We start from the raw sequence: 20,715 nt of genomic DNA, 5'->3' as shown, positions 1-20,715 counted from the left end.
AATCTACTTCATCTGCAAAGAGGATAGCTACTCCTGGTTTTTTTCAGGTTCCTGTCACATGCAGTATTGTTTTCTCATCCTTAAACTTTCAGTTTATGTCTCTTTTTGAATTAAGTGTGTTTCTTGTATGCAGCATATTGTTGGATTTTGCTTCTTGACCCATTCTGCCAGTCTATTTCTTTTGATTGGTGAATTGAGACCATTAACATTGATGGTTATAACTGAAACGTACTGACTTGTCATTGCCATGACTTTTTCTTTTTGTTGGGTTCTCCCCCTTTACATTTAATTTCTTGTCATGCCAGATGGGTTCATTCTGCTTTGCTTCCTGGGGTTGTGATCCTCAATGTCTGTTCCTAGGCTATTGTGTAAAATTCTTTGGAGTGCTGGTTTGTTATTCACGAAGTTCCTAAGGTGTTCTTTGTCATGAAAGTATCTTATTTATCTTTGTGATTTGTAAAGCTGTTTGATTCCAAAGGGAGACAAAATGTTTGTATACAACCCATGTATGGTATAAGGCCCAAAATTAATCTTCTGGGTTGCCTTCACATGCAACAAAACTCAGAGGGCTTCATCACAAGTTCCCTTCTCTATCTTTCTTCTGCAGACAAGGCTCACTGTTAAACAATTCTCTTGATCCAGTGGGCCAGGTACAGCTCCTGTTCACTGCTGAGGATGGTATTCAAACAAGCCTATCACATCCCTCCAGAGACCAGGAGTGACTTTATCCTCTTGATTCTACAAGGCCTGTGCCCCTGACAGCCTCTAGTTGTCACTGTGCCCCAGGGTAATTTCTATGTGGCCTTTCATGGTATGTAGTGTCCTCCCTCCCTGCTGAGTGAGTCTATGTGATTACTAAACTGCTGTGGATCTCCTCTGTCCATGGCCATGCCTGCCTGTTCTATGTATGGGTTTTGATAAGAAATGACCACATGTAAATCTATTTTGACATTTCCTATGTCTTCTATTAAATCACAGAAATCTACCTTCATGAATAATACTAACTTCAGGAAAAGCCCTCATCCAATCAGAAACATTCATATAATCAAATTTAATATTAAAACCAAAACACTGTTACAAACACAAATCTGGTCATTATTTTTCCCGGAAATACAGATTTTAGTGTGTGGGGGTGGGAAAGCAGGAGGCCTATGCATGACATTAGTATTTCCCTGGGGCAACCATACCATGCAGTGATACTTAGAGACAGACACATCTCATTTGTACCTTCCAAAAAGAGCTAAAGCTTTCAACATAGGCACTCACTTATTTTAAACTGTAACTAGTTGCTGTGTGACTATATTTTCAGGCCTGAAGGTCAAGGAAAGAAGAACCCTTGAGGGCAGGAGTGGGTGATTAGGTCTGAGGTCAGCAGGGAAAAAGCTGGCCCCTGAGGTAGAACTGCTAAAAATCTGACCATTTTTAGGGTATTATACCCTTTTCCTGTTACAATACATTGAACAAAATAGGTTTCCTTTTCTTAAGAATTTTAAAAAGCAGTAAGATATGTACTGTTCCCATTGGTTAAATATCCTGCTCATCCCACCTCTGAAACAACAACAAAAGAAAAGACCAAGAGTGGTGAGTGCAACTAAAACAGACTCATACCAGTAAATGAGTATTTTCCTTATGCTTACTCCAGTAAAGTTGGCATTGCTCAAATAATTTTTGGAAGCCTCCCTTAGCATCTGACAGCCACTCCTTGCCCATCCCCACCCCTGGCTATAAGTGCATTTGCAGTCATACTTTTACACACACACACACACACACACACACACACACTCTCACACACACTCCTCTCAACTGTTTACATCACTTGGATTTAAATCTAAAATAATGGAAACCTAACTTTCTCATCTGGCTGGAGGTTAGGTGACAAAGACTATTCTTATTTCTCCAAATTTGTTTTCTTGTCCTCCACAGAAATGCTAACTTTTAAGTGCTTAGATGGCTACCCAGTAAGACTATACTTTCTCACCTGCCCTGTGCACTTCTGATGAAGAGGATGTGAGCAAAAGTCTCTTGGAGCCTTCTTCAAAAAGCTGGGAGTCTACCCTCAGCCCCTCTTCACCTGCTACGAGGAGTATGGAGGTGACTGACAGCCGGTACTCAAGCTACCTCTTGCTCCACTGCAGATATGGGCCAAGCCCTAGGGATGGCAAAAACGTTGGAGTGGCATGGGTCCCTGAAGGCTGGATGTTATACAGCCAGGATACCAGGCCTGGACTGCCCACCTTCAGTGTTATGTGAGAGAAAATTAAGTTCTAGCTTATTAAAGCTGATATCATTTAGGGTCTCTGTTAGTTACAGACAAGCCTAATTCTACTTTTTATAAATGATATTTGTAATATTTATTAGAAATAAAAATTATTTTTACAAATAATTTTTAAAAATAAAACTCCACAAAAATTTCTTGTACGGAGGATACCCAAAACAACATGATTATTTAAGAAAAGAAATAAAAGAAAAAGAAATATGTCACAGGCTTCAGAGGCTTTCTAAAATAAGCATGCACAAGGATGTCTAGCACTGTTGGAACAGGCAGAGGGCCTCCCCAGGAGCCCCTTAGAAGAGAACAGTGTTTATGTGGATGATTACCTTTAGGTATTGTTGGAATCTATCCCTTTACTTTATTACCAAATAAATATGGAAAGACAGTTTCTATAAGACAGAAATATTTAAGCATATTTGGACTGTATCATACCCTACATAGGAACACCCACATACCTTTAAGAATTCAAACCCACAAACATACACAGAGCAGAAGCAGCTAGACAGTGTCTATTTGTGACAAAACAGAAAAGTAAAGTGTAAAACAAAAGCATGCCTTGAGACTTACGTGATTATCTTTATGGTAGTATGAAAGGGCAGGAAATCGCCGTCTACTCCGGAATTTGGAACTTCCCACTATGATGTGTGCTGTAGCTGATTTGGGAACATACAGTTCGGTAGGGTAAGAGTCACAAACCTATCATCAGAAAATACAAAGGGATTTTCAGGCAATCTAATGTTTTCCAAATTCCATTTCACCATACTTACAGGTTGTATATTTAAGTTTTCTCAACTAAGTTACAAAAGAGGCTATTTCAAGGAAACCCGAAGCCACTTCAGGAAATGAAGCGTTGTTGATTCTACCTATCTGCAAAACACCCCTGAGTGTCCTGTCGTTGTTCACTGTCCCCCTCTCTGAGGGCGATTAACAATTGAGTGTTCATTTCATCAAAAAGAAACAAACTGTAATTTTGCATCCTGGCTGCCGAGAAAACTTTAGCTGCCGGTATTTGACTGAAAGATAGTCTGACATGGAGGACGATTTTCGTAAAATATAAGCACAGCCGTAAAGTCGTCAGGTTACCTCTGTGTTCCTGGCACACAGTGGACATTCCTCTTCCCTGCCTGGACACCCCCTGCCCTCTGTCTTCTCAAATCTCATCCATTCTTCCAGAGCCAACCCAAGTTCCCTCCCTCAGGAAGCCTCCTCCCTGGTCCTCCAAGTGCATGTTTCTAATCTCTAAAACCAATACTAGAGCAATAATATTTCAAAAGTTGACAGAAGGATCAAATCAGATAATACTCCTGACAAAGTACATTCATTAGAGCCAAAAGAAATGCCAGTGGCAGCGACAGTTATAGTTGATACTGCTGTGCTATTTTGCTTTCACATCAATCAATCTTTGTGCAACGTGAGGATGGCCGTTTCCTGGGTTTTAAGTGACTATTTCCTGGACGTCAGGTATCTTCCTAGGAACATCAAAACAGTCCTTAAGTAAGTGTAGCAATGGGGGAAATACTTGATGTACACATCTTTCCATATCCTCCCACCCTTACCACTCTGGAAGATGGGGGTGAAAGGAATGAAAGCCCACGAGAAGAGAGATCTCAGTCCCCTAGGCTTTCAGCAATGACACCCTCCCTTGCCTGCCTCCCCTGTCCTTGTTACCAGGCTGGTAACAAACAAGATGGAGCAGAAGAAAAAGGACTACAGAAGGGGTTCACAGGCCCAAAGTACTGGACAATTTCAAGATTTTATCAAAGACACGTTTGGAAAGAATATTACCACCAAGTTTCTTACAGGAGTTGGCACTGACACTCTAGAGGAAAATCCTTCCCAAGAACCGATGGCCCGCCCTGGGACCCAGAGCGCAGGAATGACTTTGCAAGACACTGCTCTACATTCCCTACACCAACCTGGTGTCTGACTCCACCTACCATTAGCCAGCTGGAACATTCCACACAGACCACACCTGCTTGTCTGGGCTTCCAGAGACATGGAGTCATGGCACTAGACAGACATTTTCTCAAAATAGCAGTTTTTAAAAGAAAATAAGATTTTGAGTAAGGAAGAATTACAAAGTTTTATGACTAAATGAAGTAAGAGTAATAGGCAAGATTTCACAACAAACTTATTACACACAGCTTCTGAATATGAAGAGGAGAATAAGAGACTCTAGAATTCCTGCCAGACCTTCTGATGGTCTCCTATGGCCAGAAAATGTCCGGCCTGGCTCAGGTCATGGCACTATGGGCAGTGTAGCTGGAATGGGACAGAGGGAGAAGATAAAAATCCAGGGCCCATTTTCTCCTCAGCGTGACTCAGGTATGTGCTGTTATTTGTGTTCCCAAAACCCTCTTTCTTCACATGTTGGCAGACAGCACAGCCTTCTACCCTCTGAAACTGCCAGAGCTCTCACCCTCCAGAGTAGGAGAAAAGTAGACTTTCATGGCTGCACATGTGCCGAGGCCAAGAGCTCAAAACTGAAGTCATCACCAGTGGTCAGACTGGGACTGGTTGTCATGGTCTCCCCCCTAGGAACACAACACCATTTACAAGGATTCCTGAATTCCCAGGTTTAGGGAAAAACTCCGTGGGTCAGGGGACTGTTTTGAGCGCACACATGGGGAACACTAAGTAGCAAAAACACGTTTGTAAAACTTCACCCACAGTGGGGCCAGAGATTTAGCTCATTGGTTCCGATGCCTGCCTCAAAAGCACAAGGTCCCGAGTTCAATCCCCAGTACAAACAAACAAAAAAAAATTCACCCACAGTGCCAATTAACTTAGTTTCAAAACTTTTACGGAGCTATAAAAATGAAATTCATCCTGCTTTCAATAAAGCAGACAATACTCTAAAGTAGACATTAATATATCACAATCCTATACTGAAAACTATAAGAAAAACAAGATACAAACAAACAAAAAGATAACCTATGTTAATAAATTAGAAGACTTAATATTGTTAAGATATCCATACTACCTCCCAGATAGTATGATCCTACAGATCATGGCAATGTTATGAAAATCCCAATGGGACTTTTTGCAGAAATAGAAAAGTCCATCCTAAAATTTATATGAATTATCAAGGGACTCCACATAGCCAAAACAATTTTTTAAAAAGAACAGTCAGAGGCCCGGGATTTAGCTCAGTGGTTCCACCGCCTGCCTGGCAAGCTAAGGACCCAAGTTCAATCCCTGGTACCAAAAAAAATAAAATAACAGTCAGAGGACTCATTCTTCATAATTCCAAAGCATATTACAAAGCCATACATATTTTACAGCATTCAAACAGTATGAAACTGGCATACAGACAAACAGATAATGAGGTAGAGAATCCAGCAATAAACACTGTACTGTCAATCCTCACCAAGGTTGCCAAGACCACTCTGGCAAAAGGACAGTCTCTTCAATAAATGGTACCAGGAAAAATGGATATCCACGTACAAAAAAGTAAAGGTAAACCCTTATACAATATGCAAAATTAACTCAAAATGGAGGATTAAAGACTTAAATATAAGACCCAAAATGACAGAGCTCCTATAAGGGACAAAGCTTTATGACATCAGACTTGGCACTGATTTCCTATGTATATGAGATCAAAAGCATAGGGAATAAAGAAAAAATAAGATAAATGAGGTTATGTAAAACTTTAAAACTTCTGTGCATAGAAGGACATAATCAAAAGAATGTAAAGATATTTCCCATGGAAGTTATTATCTAGAATATATGACTAATGCCTACAACTCAGAAATAACAAAAAAAAGTTAAATGACCTCACTAAAAATGGGCAAAGGACTTGAATACAAATTTCTCCAAAGAAGATATCCAAATAATCAACACGCACAAGAAAACATGTTCAACATCACTAGTCATCAGGGAAATGAAACCCCAAACTATCATGAGGTATTGTTGAATTAATAAGCCAGTCACCACTAAATTAAACACAAAATAATAAGTAACAGCTGGGTTGCAGAGAAACTGGAACCCTTTTGCACTCTTGGTGGTACTGTAAAATAATGTAACCACTATGGAAAATAATATGAGGTTTCCTTAAAAATTTTAAAACATTTACTATATAATCCATCAACCTCATTTCTAGGTAAATAACCAAAAGACTTAAAGCACAGTCTCAGAGAGATATTTGCAAAACCATGTTGACAACAGTATTATTCATAATAGCCAAGAGCTGAAAGCAATACAAATGTTCCCTGATAAAGGAATGCATAAACAAAATGTGGCATACTAACACATTGGACTTTATTCATCCTTCAAAGGAAAGAGAATTCTGTCACATGCTACAACACAGAGGAACCTTGAGGACATTATGTTAAGTGATATAAGCCTGACACCGACAAAAAATACTGTGTGATGCCACTTAAATGAGGTATCTAAAATAGTTAAATTCATAGATACAGGAAGTAGAATGGTGGTTGCCGGGGTTGGGGGTAGGGAGGATGAGGATTTGTGGATTTGTAGATAAAGAGACTTCTAGAGATCAGTTGCAAAACAATGTGGACATACTGAACATTAATAAAGTATACATTTAAAAATGGTTAAGATGGAAAATTTCAAATTATGTACTTTTATCCCAATAAAAACAATCAGCATAGACTGCTGTTGTTTTTTCAACAAGCTCACAGAACTGCAGTTAAAATTCTGATAATGAATAATGCATCAAACAATGCAATTTATAACATTAAATGTTAAAACTCTTCAATATGCTTCCCAAGATTTTGTCTGGTTTTGAAAATCAAAACAGAATATTCAGAGAATAGGAAAAGTTTACAAAAGTAAAAAATTATTTCTTTCTAAATTTTGTGCTTTTCTTCAAATTTTCCTGTTTCTTCTGACTCTGCATTTAGTTAATGAAAATAGGTTTGTATGTTAATGATTTTCAGTCTTTTGTGAATACGGAAATTGATTTTCTTTGTCCTTCACTAAATAACAGCCTGCTAGAAGTGCCTGCATGTTTCAGTATAGTCCTGCCCAAAGGAATCTTTTTGGTAATTCTTTCACTCATTTAATAAGCTTTTACTGACTCTTTACTATATCTCAGGCATTATTACTGTTATGTATGCACTGGGGCAGAAATGAATAACACATATTTTTGGCTTTAAAAGTTTACATTCCCAGAACGACTGATCTTTGTTAACCTAGTAATAACCCTCCAGTAAACACATTTACTATGGCCGGTCACCATCCATCAAAGATGCCTTCCCAGGACTTAGTCAGACTTCTGTATTTAGTGAAGACCAATCACTCATTTGAGCACACTGCAGTAAGTTTGTTGTTAGAAACTGAAATACATTTACTCAAATATATGTATATAAATAATTTATATATAAATAAATTAATTTATAGAATATAGCTATAGGAAAATAAAATAAACAAGTTTTAATAAAAATCACTGGTTTGGGTTAAATTTTAAATTGATTTCAAGAGAGTTTAATTAATAATTTAACTTAGTAATGAATTTCAATTCTTTTATTTAAATAAAAGATAATTTCAAGGTTAGATATTGTATTGGTCTGGTTTCTTGTTGCTGGGGCAAAATGACACCCAAAATGTAAAGAAGAAGTTGATTTTGGCTCGTGGTTTCAGAGGTTTCAATCTGTGGTCAGGGCAGAAAGGGCTTGGCAGAAGGGAATGTTGGAGGAAAGCTGCTCACCCCCTAGCAGTCAGGAAGCAGAGAGTACAAGCAGGAACCAGAGAGTGACAAAGGGGCCAGGGACAAGAATAGTACAGCCTTCCAGGTCACATGCCCAGTGGCCTGCCTCCTTCAACCAGGCCCCAACTCTTAACAGAGCACGAAGCCAGGAACTATCAAAGGATAATACACTGATGAATACAGTGCCCCCAGGATCTAATCACCTTCCGAAAGCCCCACCTCTGAACACATGAGCCTTTTGGTGGACATTCTTGATCTAAACCATAACAGATTTAAAATGAATTCCTAGTTTAGAAAGTTAGAATACATAGGTAAGTGCCATAAATAATGTCATAATGACAGAAATTTAATAATATTCTTGTGGACTAAGACCACACAATAGAAAAATAGCATAACTCTGGAATGTAAGTTTTTATATTCAGTGTCAAGTGTCATTTTGCACCACTGGCAATAGTTTTCTTCTCCATCACATGACACCACTTGCCCCAATTACTTCAAACAATTTGTGAGACTTATTAAATAACTTGTAACGGAAGGGAAGACAAAGTACACATTTTCTCAACCATGAGACTAAAATCACAAAGACTGGATTATGATGAAACCTTACCAATGGACTCTAGTCAGAAATTTTTTTCAAGAACACAATTTTTATTCTATTTCTAAATTGGTTAAAAAATAAGAATACATCATCCTTTATTTTAGCGATACTTACAAAATCAGAAAATCCCTTAGTTTTTATGTTTTATGTCTCAACAGTCTGTTAATGGTTAGCTTTGTTTTGCTATGTGTTACTACAGAAAAGAAACGCTGCATAACATATGTTTTGCAATCTGTATGAGGACTTAAGTGACTATATCTGAGTCATGACTGTGGTACTAATGCTAGAAGGAAATCTCATAAAAAATAAAAAGAACCTGTATTTCCAAGAAAATATTGTTCCACTAATCTGGCTCAGCTTCATTTTCATCTTTGCCCAAGGATATGTCATTTTAAAAAAACATTCAATTTGCTTTACTAAACTTGAATTTCTCTTCCTTTCAAGACCAAAAATTCAGTCTAAAGGTTGGTATTAGCATGAGAACAAACAATTATGATTATATTAGCCAGATACTTTACAATAAGGCGATGGTTGTTAAATTTAAGTATAATTACAAAAAAGAATCAGTAGCATGAGACTCTATTCTACTCCAAAAAAAAATCTATAAATTTAAGATATTTGGAAGAATGAGGCAGAAGAACTTCATTTGTCAGATATTAAGATTTATTTTAAAGCTACACTAATCATAATTAGTAAAAACATAATTATGGAACTGGGACAGTGTCAAATTTGGACAAAAGTCAGGTATGGTGGTATATGCCTATAGTCCCAGGTACTCAGGAGGCTGAGGCCAGAAGGATCACAAATTCAAGGTCACATTGATCAACTTAACAAGATCCTGTTTCAAATTTTAAAAGAGACCTGGAGATGTAGCTCAACTGTAGAACGCTCTGGGTTCAATCCCCAATATGAAAGAAAGAAAAAAGAAAGATAAGACAAACGTTAGCAAACAGATTAGTAGTTTTCTCCTTCAACAATATGCTGAAACACAAAACATGATTTAAAAAAAAAACTGACTCAAAACTTCTGAGGATCAAGACACTTTAGGTACAGAATATCAATTCCTTACAACAGTTATGTACATGATAACAGAGAATTATCTAGAATATATTAAGAGCTTCTACAATAAGAAAATGGCAAACAATCTTAGAAAAAAAGAGCAAGCATGTGAATAGGCAAGTCAAAGAATAGTCAAAGTGAATGGTCAATACACACAAGCATTACTTAGATAAGAAAAACTATTAAAAGTATGCAGATGGAGAAACATGATGGAAAATTCTAAGACAGAAGAGTCAGCTAGAAATGTAGGTTAGTGGCAGAGCACCTGCCAATATACACAAGGGCCTGGGTTCGATCCCTGGCACTGCATAAAAAAATAAAACCCAGGGCAGGGGATTTAGCTTAGTGATTCCAGCATCTGCCTTGCAACCGCAAGGTACTGGGTTGGATCCCCGGTACCAAAAAATAAATACATACATACATACATACATACATACATAAATAAATAAATAAATTTTAAAAACCCAGAAGAGTGTTAAGCCAATGGGATAGTGGGTATTTTTTCTCTCTCCCTCTTTTACAAATTCTCCAGAAGGCTCTTACATTACTTTTATTATTTAAATATCTTAAGAACGATGAACCCAACACTGATGTGTAAGCCATCACTGGGGACAGCATAGGGTTCATTGGTCACTCCTCTCTATATTCCTTCTTGCAAGTGCAGACACATTTCTCCCAGTCTCTCTTGGGAGCCTCTTGGTGACCCTGTGTACCAATCAAGAGTTCAGTGAGCTGGAATCAAGGAGCTGGCGCCAAACTTCTATTAGAGTCTCTCTGACTTCCCCACTAACCGCTCTCTGTGCTATAAAAAGACGTGATGGGAGAGTGAGGTCCCAGCCAGCTCTTCCATCAACTGCCTGGCCATCAGGGCTCCACTGGGATCCCCGAGTCTCCAATTCCTCGACTTCAGAGGAGTATAGTGAAGATGACCTCCAAAGTTCCCTTGTTCAAACTTTCTGATTGTAGGTACAGCTAGAAAATAAAGCCAGCAATAACTATGGGAGGCTTAAAAACTCTCACACTTACATCTACAAAGATCGACAAAATTTACAGTAGATAAAAGTCATGCTAAGTTATCTGAAATCTTGATTTCATGTGGATTAAGTATCTGGGTTTCACTAAATGCCTCCACTCACTCTGTAGTCTCTATTCACATCGCTGAGCTGCCAAAAATTATTAGGGAGGCCCATTCGCTTGTATTCGTCACTGAGATCGATCAGCATCCAACCTTGTTCTCTTTCTTCTTTATCCAGCTTTGGATTGAATGAAAAGCAGTATAACTCCTCATATTTCACTGCAAGAAAGGGAAACATAAAGCCAAATCAAGCTAAGTCAAACCAGAACCAAATCTCCCCAAACACATTCTGTAGCAACTGAAGTTTCTCCTCATCCCTCCCATTCCTGGTGTTCCCAGGAGCACCTTGCCTCTGTGACAGGGTCACTCCACTGTCTCCTAGCAATGATGGACTCTATGCTGTAAGAGCTTTCTTCCTTTTAGAAACAGGGCCTTCTCCTTGTGATTTTTTTTTCAAGTCACTTTGAAAGTGAATGTATTTTCCAAACCATGTTAGACACCAAGAATTCAATTGTTTACTATATATATCAAGTTTAGATTTCTACCTCTCAGAGGTAGAAAAGGCCCAGGTCAGTTTTACATTTTGATGTTCACAACATTAAAAAAATAACAAAATAGTTGGGAAAGCTAAGGGTTGTATGTTTACATTTAAAAAATGAGCTTTTAACAACTATATAAATACCATAATTGTGTTGCTCATAAAATATTAACAGGATTCATTAAAACATATCCATTTGGGGCCAAGGATTTAGCTCAATGTTCCTACCGCCTGCCTCACAAGTGCAAGGTCCCGAGTTTGAGCCCCAGTACTAAAAATAAAATAAAATAAAAACTATCCATTTAAGTCACATATGGCAGTTAAAATATCCCTGTAACCACATTAAAAAAGTAGAATAGTGAAATAAATTTAATTATGTTTTTATTTAACCCAACATATCCAAATTTATGTCATTTTAACATGTATACAATATATTTGTTAACATTTTATACATTTCAGTACTGTCTTTGAAATTACATGTGGACTTTACATGACAGTAATGCCACACCTGAGTTCAGATGTAGGCAAATTTCAAGCGCTGAGAAGCCATCTGTGTCCAGTGGCTACCACACTGGACAGTGCAGACCTAAGCATTACTGAAGATGATAAAGTCCTTATTTCATTCTAGATTCAGTTCTAGTAAATGTATTAATCTAGTTAGTGGACACTGTGGTAGTCCTCATTTTACAAATAATAAATTTGAGGCAAGAGAAAGTTGCAGATCATTCTTCCTTCACACAAGTGGCACAGTTAATAAACGAGGAGGAATCTAGACTGAAATGAGGTGATCTGGCTGTAGACCACTACCTCCTCACCACTACACTTGCTGCTCTCCCAAAGCAAAACCTTTCCTCTTCTTCCTTTACTTTCCTTGTTCCATCCCCCAATCCTCCTGCCTCTCTCCAATAGATTTTATCTCCACATGGATTGCCTAGGTCCTCCCATTTACTCTGTAGCTTGCTGATAGCACTCAGTATAGAGAATTTAATATTCCTAGATATGTCTATCTGGAGACCCTATAAAGGGTCTCACCACCAGCAAAAGACTGAGTAACACACAGGGAGCCTGAGATCAAAATGCAGTTTCAAACTTGTTCTGATTGCTATTGAGATGACTTATACACAAAGAAGAATAAAGATATGGGTCATATTATAAGTACCAGATTTTCTTCATTAGATATGTACTCTTTCTTGTGAATAAGAAGGGACATGGCTTGATAAATTACGTTCTATTTCAATCTCTCCTGATGTCATCTTTCTAAGCTTCAAAACTTAGAATACTGGGCCAGGGATTTAACTCAATGGTTCCAGCCCCTGCCTCACAGGCGCAAGGTCCTAAATTCAATCCCTGGTACCAAAAAAACAAAACAAAACAAAAAAGGCTTAGAATACTATCTGAGCCAGTAAGATAATACACACAATAAATGCATGGACACACAAACACAGAGCAAATATTTCCAGTAAAAAGAGCTTCTTTGTCATCTTAGTTCAAGATGACATCAAGAGACAGCATAGAAAATTGAGATCCTGTTGTGGGAACAGCTGGCTCAACACTCAATCTCTAAGGACCATTTTTATGACTCAGGCTTCTGCTACCATAATGTTAACCGCAACTGCAATTTATTTATGATGTTAAAAGAATCTCAAAATAGTTTTAAAGGTAGAAGAAGAAAAATATTCTGTGACTACCAGAATTTCTCTATGTGTGGGCTGACGCCTGTCCCTACTGGGAAGAAGCAATGAAACTGCACGTAACCAAAGGAAGAATAACGTGTAACAGACATTAAGAGGACCACTGTTGAACTGGAAGACTTTAGAGTAGATTGAAACTGGTAATAAAATTTCCTCTATTGGAGATTTTTTAGGAAAAGAGTGATCAACCCTCAGGCTTAATTTAAGTAAAATTCTACATGAGGGCAAAAATTTCTTCATTTTTGTTAACCAAAGCTCAATCTTGTTAATGTGGGCAGGCCAGTGGCCAAACCAGAAGAAGCCTGGGAGTTACCTACTCTGAGAAATTAACAAGTACCCATAGCATAGATGCAAATTTCACTGAATTTTTCCCATCTCATAATTTTCTGTTCCTTTCACTCCCAATTCTTACAAAATTCATACTAGAATTTTTAGCAATCATCTGGGAGGTAAGATTAAAAACATTTATGGCTAGGGAAATTTCTTCTGTCATTGTAGATTTTTAAAGAATTATTGACAATAATAGTTGTATATATTTTCAGAGGTATCATGGTAGGATTTATAATGTGAAATAATTAAAGCTAATTAACATATACATATTTTCAGAGGTATCATGTTATGGTAAGATTTACAATGTGAAATAATTAAAACTAATTAACATAAATCTTAAATATTTAACCTTTTAAATATTAACTTTTTATTTTTACATGTGAAATTTACTTTCTTAGGGATACTGAAATGAACAATACTCAATTACTATATTCATCATTCTGTGCAATCGATCTAAACAAAAAACAAATCAGACTTATTCCTTCTATTTAACTGAGGCTTTGTACTCTTTTGACTAACAACTGTCTATTCCCCTATCCCCAAATCTGCTAACCTACCATCCTCTGCTTCTATAAGTTCAACTGTTTTAGATTCCATACATATCTGTTTGCTTTATTTCACTTAGAAAATGTTCTCTAATTCAAGCCATGCTGACAAAAATGACAGAATTTCTGCCTTTTAAAAAGCTGAATAGTAACCTAGGAATATAGCTCAGCAGTACAGCACTTACCTAGCATATGCAAGGCTCTGGGTTCAATACTCAGACTGTCCAAAAATTTTTTTAAAAAATGACTGATTTTCACTTTGTTATCCATTACGTACTGATAGACACTTAGGTTGATAACTGGGCTACTGTGAAGAATACTACAATGAATACTGAAGTACAGACATCTCTTCAACAGACTGATTTCAAATCTTTTAGGTAAATACTTAGAAGCAGGACAGCTAGATCATATGGCAGTTTGTTTCCTTGTTTGCTTTCCCTCCCTCCCTCCCTTCCTCTCTTTGGTCTTTCCTTCCCATGTTTGAACCCAGGACTTTCTCACTGAGCTACATCCCCAGCTCATTTATACTCTTTTTTTAAATTTATTTTATTTTTTTGGTACCGGGGATCAAACTTGGGAACTTGTGCTTGCAAGGCAGGCGCCAAAACCACTGAGCTAAATCCCCAGCCCCTATACTTATTTATTTTTATACTAAGAAAGCGTCTCACTAAATCACTAAGTTGCTCAGGCTGGGCTTGGACTTGCAATTCTCCTGCCTCAGCCTCCTACAGTGCTGAAATTATAAGCATGTGCAACCACAAAAAATTAGCTTTTTGAAGAACCACTGTACTGTTTCCCATCATGGCTACACTAATTTACATTCCTACCAACAGTGTACAAGGTTTCTGTTCTTTCTGCTTTTAATGTATCAATTTCTTTGAATGAATATAGAGATGATCCTAAGAGTCACCAAGGACTTGAGCAAGCACACATTTTTATTTTTTAAGTTAGGGGCACATGAGATTGTGTAGCACGCATCAGAAGTTCTGGGGGAGGCTCTGACTGTTGCAAAAGGATCAAGGACAGAGAAGGCAGAGAAAGTGGTAGAGTCAGTGGGAGCGGAGATGCTTCATGGAGAAGCAGGACCTTGACTGAGACTTGAATGGGGGAGTTGGAAAGGGTTGAAGAATCAGGACAACACTGAACAGTGTATAAGATTTCTTTTCCTCCACATCCTTGCAATCCAAAAAAAAGGTCTTTTTTCTATATTAGCCATTCCAACAAGTGATAGATATTTCAATGTGGTTTTAATTTGCATCTCCCTAATTATTAGTGATGTTTAGCATTTTGTCATGTATCTCTTAGCTTATTTTTTTTGGTACTGGGGACTGAATTTAGGACCTTGCACTTTCGAGGTGGGCGTGGTGCCACTAAATCCTCAGCCCTCTGTTAGCATTTGATAGGTCTTCTTTTGAGAAATGTCTATACATATAGTCCTTTGTTCATTTCTTAAATAGGTTATGTTTTCTCTATAGAGTTAACATATTTTGTATAATCCAAGATATGTATGGCTTGCAAATATTATCTCCTGATCTGTACGGTTTTTTCTTAACTCTTTAACTGTTTCTTTGTTGTAAAGACTTTTTTTAAGAGGAATTTTTAACCTTCACAAAATCTGAACTGAGAGAAAGATATTTGCCTCCTCTAGAAAGGCCACATCCCTCAGCTGATTCACCCACTAGTAAGACAGACATGCGAAATGCTCCACAGGCTTTTCACATTACAAAGTCTGAGCCATCACACTAACATAAAACAGCTTTGGTGTGAGTGACCATAGGTTTCAACAGGACATGCACATAGGGTCTCATACTCAAGGGCCTTGTTACTTTGAGGGCAAAGGAGCTCTTCCTACAAGAAGTAAATACTCAACATTCCTTTGGACTACGGGAGCAAACTGAATGGACATTTTAATTTAAAATTTTTTCAAAAATATTTCAGAAACATGTGAAAATCATCTTAACACTTAATTTACGATATACTGTCTATTTAAATTACATAGCTATCTTAACAAAGGCCGAATGGAATATTTTTTTTACCTATTGAGGAAGAAAAATGACAATTTCTAAAATATTACATGTAATTACGAATGAACATCATTTTGGCTAAATTTCTAAAAAAGCCTAATTGATGTTTTAGTCAAAAGCATAAGCTCAACCAAAGCATAGAAATGCATGTTTTAATTTATTTTATTTTAGCACTACTGTTCACGGTCTCCTTAACTTAGGAAATCACACGTCACTACAATCCAGCTTAATTTCTGTTCTCACAAATTCCTTCATGATCAGATAATCCCACTTCCTGCTTCCCAGAGAAAATGCAATCCATCCAGTGGAAATGAGATCATCTAATCAACCTGGAACCACCACACCCACAACTGGACCTGTATCTATACCAAAACTTGGCTCCTTCTCACATATAAAGGAAAGAATATTCATTCTGTCAAAGGAGAGAGATGGACAAGCATGAGTAAAACCAAAGATTAGGGAAGGAAGGAAAATATCAAATTAAAATTTGATATCAAACTAAAGGTTATTAAATAACATATGGTGTGTTTAGGAAACAACATGGAAGAATTGCCTCTCATTATAGACTAAGTGGGGAAAATGAAAGGTAACTTAATATTAAAATGAAAAGTACTTTAAAAATTTAGATAAAAAACAAAAAGTAAGACAGAAATGTGGAAATTTTAGGACTAAGGTAACTAATGAAAGCCAAATTGCTCAAGACATTCTGCTAAATTCAAGCAACTTAAAAATAAGTGTTGTTAAAAACTCTTTTAGACAGAGGTAAGAAGACAACACAGCTATTAATGGATTTTACATATTTAAAATAAAAACAATGAGGGTGTCTCATCTTCGTTTAGACTTAGACTAGTTTAAACATACGTTTAAATTAAACATTAGGACTGTTGAAGCTAACACAGTAGAAAAGGGCCACTGGACTTATATTAGTACCATCAATAAAAAAAACCTTACCATTAAATTGCTTAAACATGACTGAGTTAGATAAGAAATATAAGAAGTTAAATTTAAGCAAATGAAACTACTTCAATGATGAGATTTTAAAAAATCATAATAAATATGAAAGACTGTGGATGTGGCTCAAGGTAGAGCACTTACCTAGCTTGGTTCGAGCCCCAGCATCTCACTCACTCACACACACACTCACACACACACACAGACACACACACACACACACACACACACAATCAGAGAAATTGGGAAGCAAGACAAGCTTTAAAAAAATCTGTAATTTAGTAAAAATGGGAAAATAAACAGAAGAAATTATTTAAATGTTGAAGGGTCCACACACACTAAAGAAGGAAAGATAATTGATACAAAAATAAACAGCAGGGGGGAAATTAGAGGGAAGAGTAAAGAAAGGAGAGCATGGGAAAAGTAGAAGCCCTCTGAGAAATAGGGATCTTTTAATCAGAAAATTTTATATCCTTATTAGTACATTGGATCTATGGGTTAACTCATTTTCTCCTTTGAGCCACAACGTTTATTTTAACTTAAGCTATTTCTTTTCTGGGAATTAAAGAGCTTGGTGAATTTAGCCACATTATTTTGTTCAGGTATCTTTTACAGTCCATTACGCATGTTTACCAATCTTTATTCACACAAAAAACAAACCAGAAAATCTCTCCTAATCTTTCAGTGATTTGATTTACCCAATCATAAAAATGCTAAGGATCTCAAGAGCTTCAAAAATACCTCCTTCTATATGTAAACAGGGAAGGGTGGAGGGGGTGAAGGGCGCACAGGTAATGGGGAAAAAAAATAAAAACCAAGATATATCACATACAGGTACAAGCACCCAATGATAAATGTAAACATACTGTATACCTAAAATGTACCAATAAAAGAATTTAAGGGAAAAAAAAAAGTCCTTCTGGGCTGGGGATTTAGCTCAGTGGTTCCGGTGCCTGCCTTGAAAGCGCAAGGTCTCGAGTTCGATCCCCGCTACCAAAAAAAAACAAAACAAAACCAAAAACCTCCTTCATGCCTTGGCTTAAATGAACTCAGACATTTCTTCTTTAGCAAGGAAAATAAAGTTGGTCCTCCCTAGGACCTTGCAGTTAGCTGTGTCCATGAGGGGGTCTGAAATTTGTGATGCACACTGGTGGCTAACCAGAATAAGTACAGAGAGCTATACTGTACTAACCTAGAATTCAAAGTATAATTCCTTCACACACACCCTCTCACATACATGCACAAATGCATGCACATCCCTTTAGCTGATATACTTCGAGGGTAAAGGTATATTTTGTCAACTATTCTTGGATGGTTCCAATAAATGTTCCCTGACCCTAGCTGAAAGCCACTGTTTCAAATCTGACCCCTCCACCTTTCCCCATCTCCTCCCAGATTCAGAACACTGTTCTGAAGATAAGTGCCTGTAATAGGTCCTAACTTTAGTGCTACCTTTAACATTAAATTGTGGATCTGCCTAGATCATCTTCTCACAGTTATTAAAGCAGTGTTGTCACATAAACTGGCATTTCTAACGTTCATATTCCAAAATGTTAATAACACTTTAAATCCTTTCAGGTGATGGCTTTAATTCAATTAATTATTATGGTTTCCTTTTTTGGAAAAGGTAGCCAGGCAGGTTTCTGGGTACATCTGATACCTAACTCCCAAAGTGTCAGCTTTTAAGAAGAGTGTGCATTCCTAAAAAGCCATGGGACACAGTGGTTTTCTTCCCAGAGGATCCTTACAGTGAGTCTTGGCACTTGCTGTCTCTGGACCATAGCCCTCACCACTGAGTGATCTATTCTTCCAGCTGCTCAGCCCTTTCCCAGTTCTCTGGGTCATTCCTAAATCCCATTATTCCGGTCAGAGCACATTTATTATCCAGTACACCCATTAATCAGTGACACAGAAATTACTGGCACACCATTCTCACATTCTCTGCTGCATGCAACCTATCATACATCTTCCCAGAACTTCTGTTCCAATTATACTGCCCTCTCCAAAAAGTTCAACTACTTTTCTGACTTACTCTGCAGTTCTCTTCAACACAGAAAAAAAAAAAGCCTCAACAAACTCCCTTTAAAGGGAGAAAAACTCAAAATTATCAGATTTTTGACAGCTTCCAGCCATGACTTCTCTTAAATACTTTAGCTCTTAGTTACCTATAAATGATATGGTTACATCATTAGGAACTTAAGACCTAGGCAAATGCCTTAAGAGGTTAACAATCAAACTTTCTTGTCCTGAATCAAAATGCATCTGGCAGGCCGGGGATTTAGCTCAGTGGTTCTGCTGCCTGCCTCCCAAGTGCAAGGACCAAATTTCGATCCCCAGTACCAAAAACACCCAAAACAAACAAACAAAAATAAACCCAAAATGCATCAGGCAAAATAACTATAAGCACATATCCCCCTATCCTTATTGATGATTGCTGTGTAACACTTAATTTTTATATAAATGACCTCTTTTCACTACATTCTCCCAAATAATCTAGAAGGATGCTTTTAAGCAAAAGAATACTACAGCTCATACAAGCTACACAGAGACAAGAAATACTTCTGCACAAGTGAATAGTAAACTATAAATCTGAACACTTCAATACTGGAACAAGATAGTAACAGTACATATTTTTTCAAATCAAAACATTCTTACCACCACACTTAAGGAAGTTTCATTTGAAAATTAACATATCTATATCCTGAATATTCACGATGCTAATGAAAGTCTATTTAGATGCATCAATTTTGGAAAACATATATTACGATCAAAAACAAATGGAGACCAAACCTTAAAAGTCCTCTGAAGGAGAGGAAAGTACCAAGAGTGCTGAATAACAATTTTTTCCACACAAAACAATGTATCAGTTATCCTGGGCATGGTGGCACATGCCTGTAATCCCAGCATTTGGGAGGCTGAGGAAGGAGGATTACCTGGAGTTCAAGGCCAGCCTGGGCTACATAGTGAGTGTGAGTTCAGACTGAACTGCAGAGTAAGACCCTGCCCCCCCCCCAAATCATCAGTTCTGTCATGGCCTCATTCCAAGTAGCTCAATTACCACAGTATCAGAAGGGAATTATTTTAAGGTGATTACATCCTGAAAGGAAAACTCATTACAACTCCCAAGAAAATGTGAATATTAAGATTAATGAAAGAAGTCCATCTCAAAGAAAAGGACTTATGTATCAGGTGATTGTTCAAACTTCTTGGCCTCCTCTGAGGATGAAGATGACATAGCATTCCTAAAATACTGTCATTCTTAAGCCCTACACAAATTCTAAATAGGATCTGTCACTTTCTAAGAATGATTCATATCAAACGCCAAGTTCCCTTGCTTACCTGGCTTCGCAAGGCGTATCAGAGAGACATACACATCATGGCAATCTCTTTCCTGCGGTATGATGAGCTGTATAATCTGAAAGTTCTTACAGCGAATAAGCAGAGGACAGCCAGTAGCAGTTGTTGCCTGTTTTTCAATGGTGGAAATCTGACTGTGGAGAATCTAGAACCCAAAGTTAATTGGGAAACATTAAGCACAAATAACAAATATGACAAGGACTACCACAGCTCTCTGAGATGCACAAGTACACAAGAAACACTTCCCGTCCTTCAGCTAGTTCAACACCTGCTCTCAGATCATAATGGTTGAGATGTTCCAAGTGACTAAATTAATAATTTTATTCTTTAATACCAAGCCTTTTCCTATCCAGGATAATTATTTTGAAGCAAACTATTCAGCATGTGAATTTGCACAATTTCAGGTAAGGGAACATTTCATTAGTCAAAATGTTGAATGCAATTACAGCTAAAATTAAATAAGGTCATGGGAAGTTAGCAAAATAAATTTTGCATTTAGTAGAAGTTAGAGATGGCTCTGCTGGGAGATGCCACCATGCTCTTTAATTCCACATGGAACACTCAGTTTCAATAGTTACTTGGGATTGTTGTTTTCTAAGCTATT

The 20,715-nt window shown here is 37.4% G+C and overlaps 1 protein-coding gene across 4 annotated transcripts in view; it reads right to left on the bottom strand.

Annotated features, from left to right (window-relative positions):
- Nucleotides 1-20,715, bottom strand: part of Mtmr7 (myotubularin related protein 7) — a 97,298-nt gene that overhangs the window by 52,801 nt on the left and 23,782 nt on the right. For 3 of the 4 annotated variants that reach the window (XM_004853082.4, XM_087217193.1, XM_087217194.1), the window contains 3 exons: nucleotides 20,094-20,256; nucleotides 10,737-10,894; nucleotides 2,840-2,968 (listed from right to left, as the gene is read on the bottom strand). In XM_004853082.4, coding sequence (XP_004853139.2) covers nucleotides 2,840-2,968; nucleotides 10,737-10,894; nucleotides 20,094-20,256 — 450 coding nt within the window. The remainder of the gene's footprint in view (nucleotides 1-2,839; nucleotides 2,969-10,736; nucleotides 10,895-20,093; nucleotides 20,257-20,715) is intronic. The other variant, XM_087217195.1, reaches the window with a different exon arrangement.

This window comes from Heterocephalus glaber, unplaced genomic scaffold (assembly GCF_053883595.1).
Source record: "Heterocephalus glaber isolate CG9 unplaced genomic scaffold, H.glaber_assembly_v1.0 deba00001461, whole genome shotgun sequence".
NCBI lineage: Eukaryota > Metazoa > Chordata > Mammalia > Rodentia > Bathyergidae > Heterocephalus > Heterocephalus glaber.
Note: the sequence above shows the minus strand (reverse complement) of the source record. Positions and strands in the feature narration are given on the sequence as shown.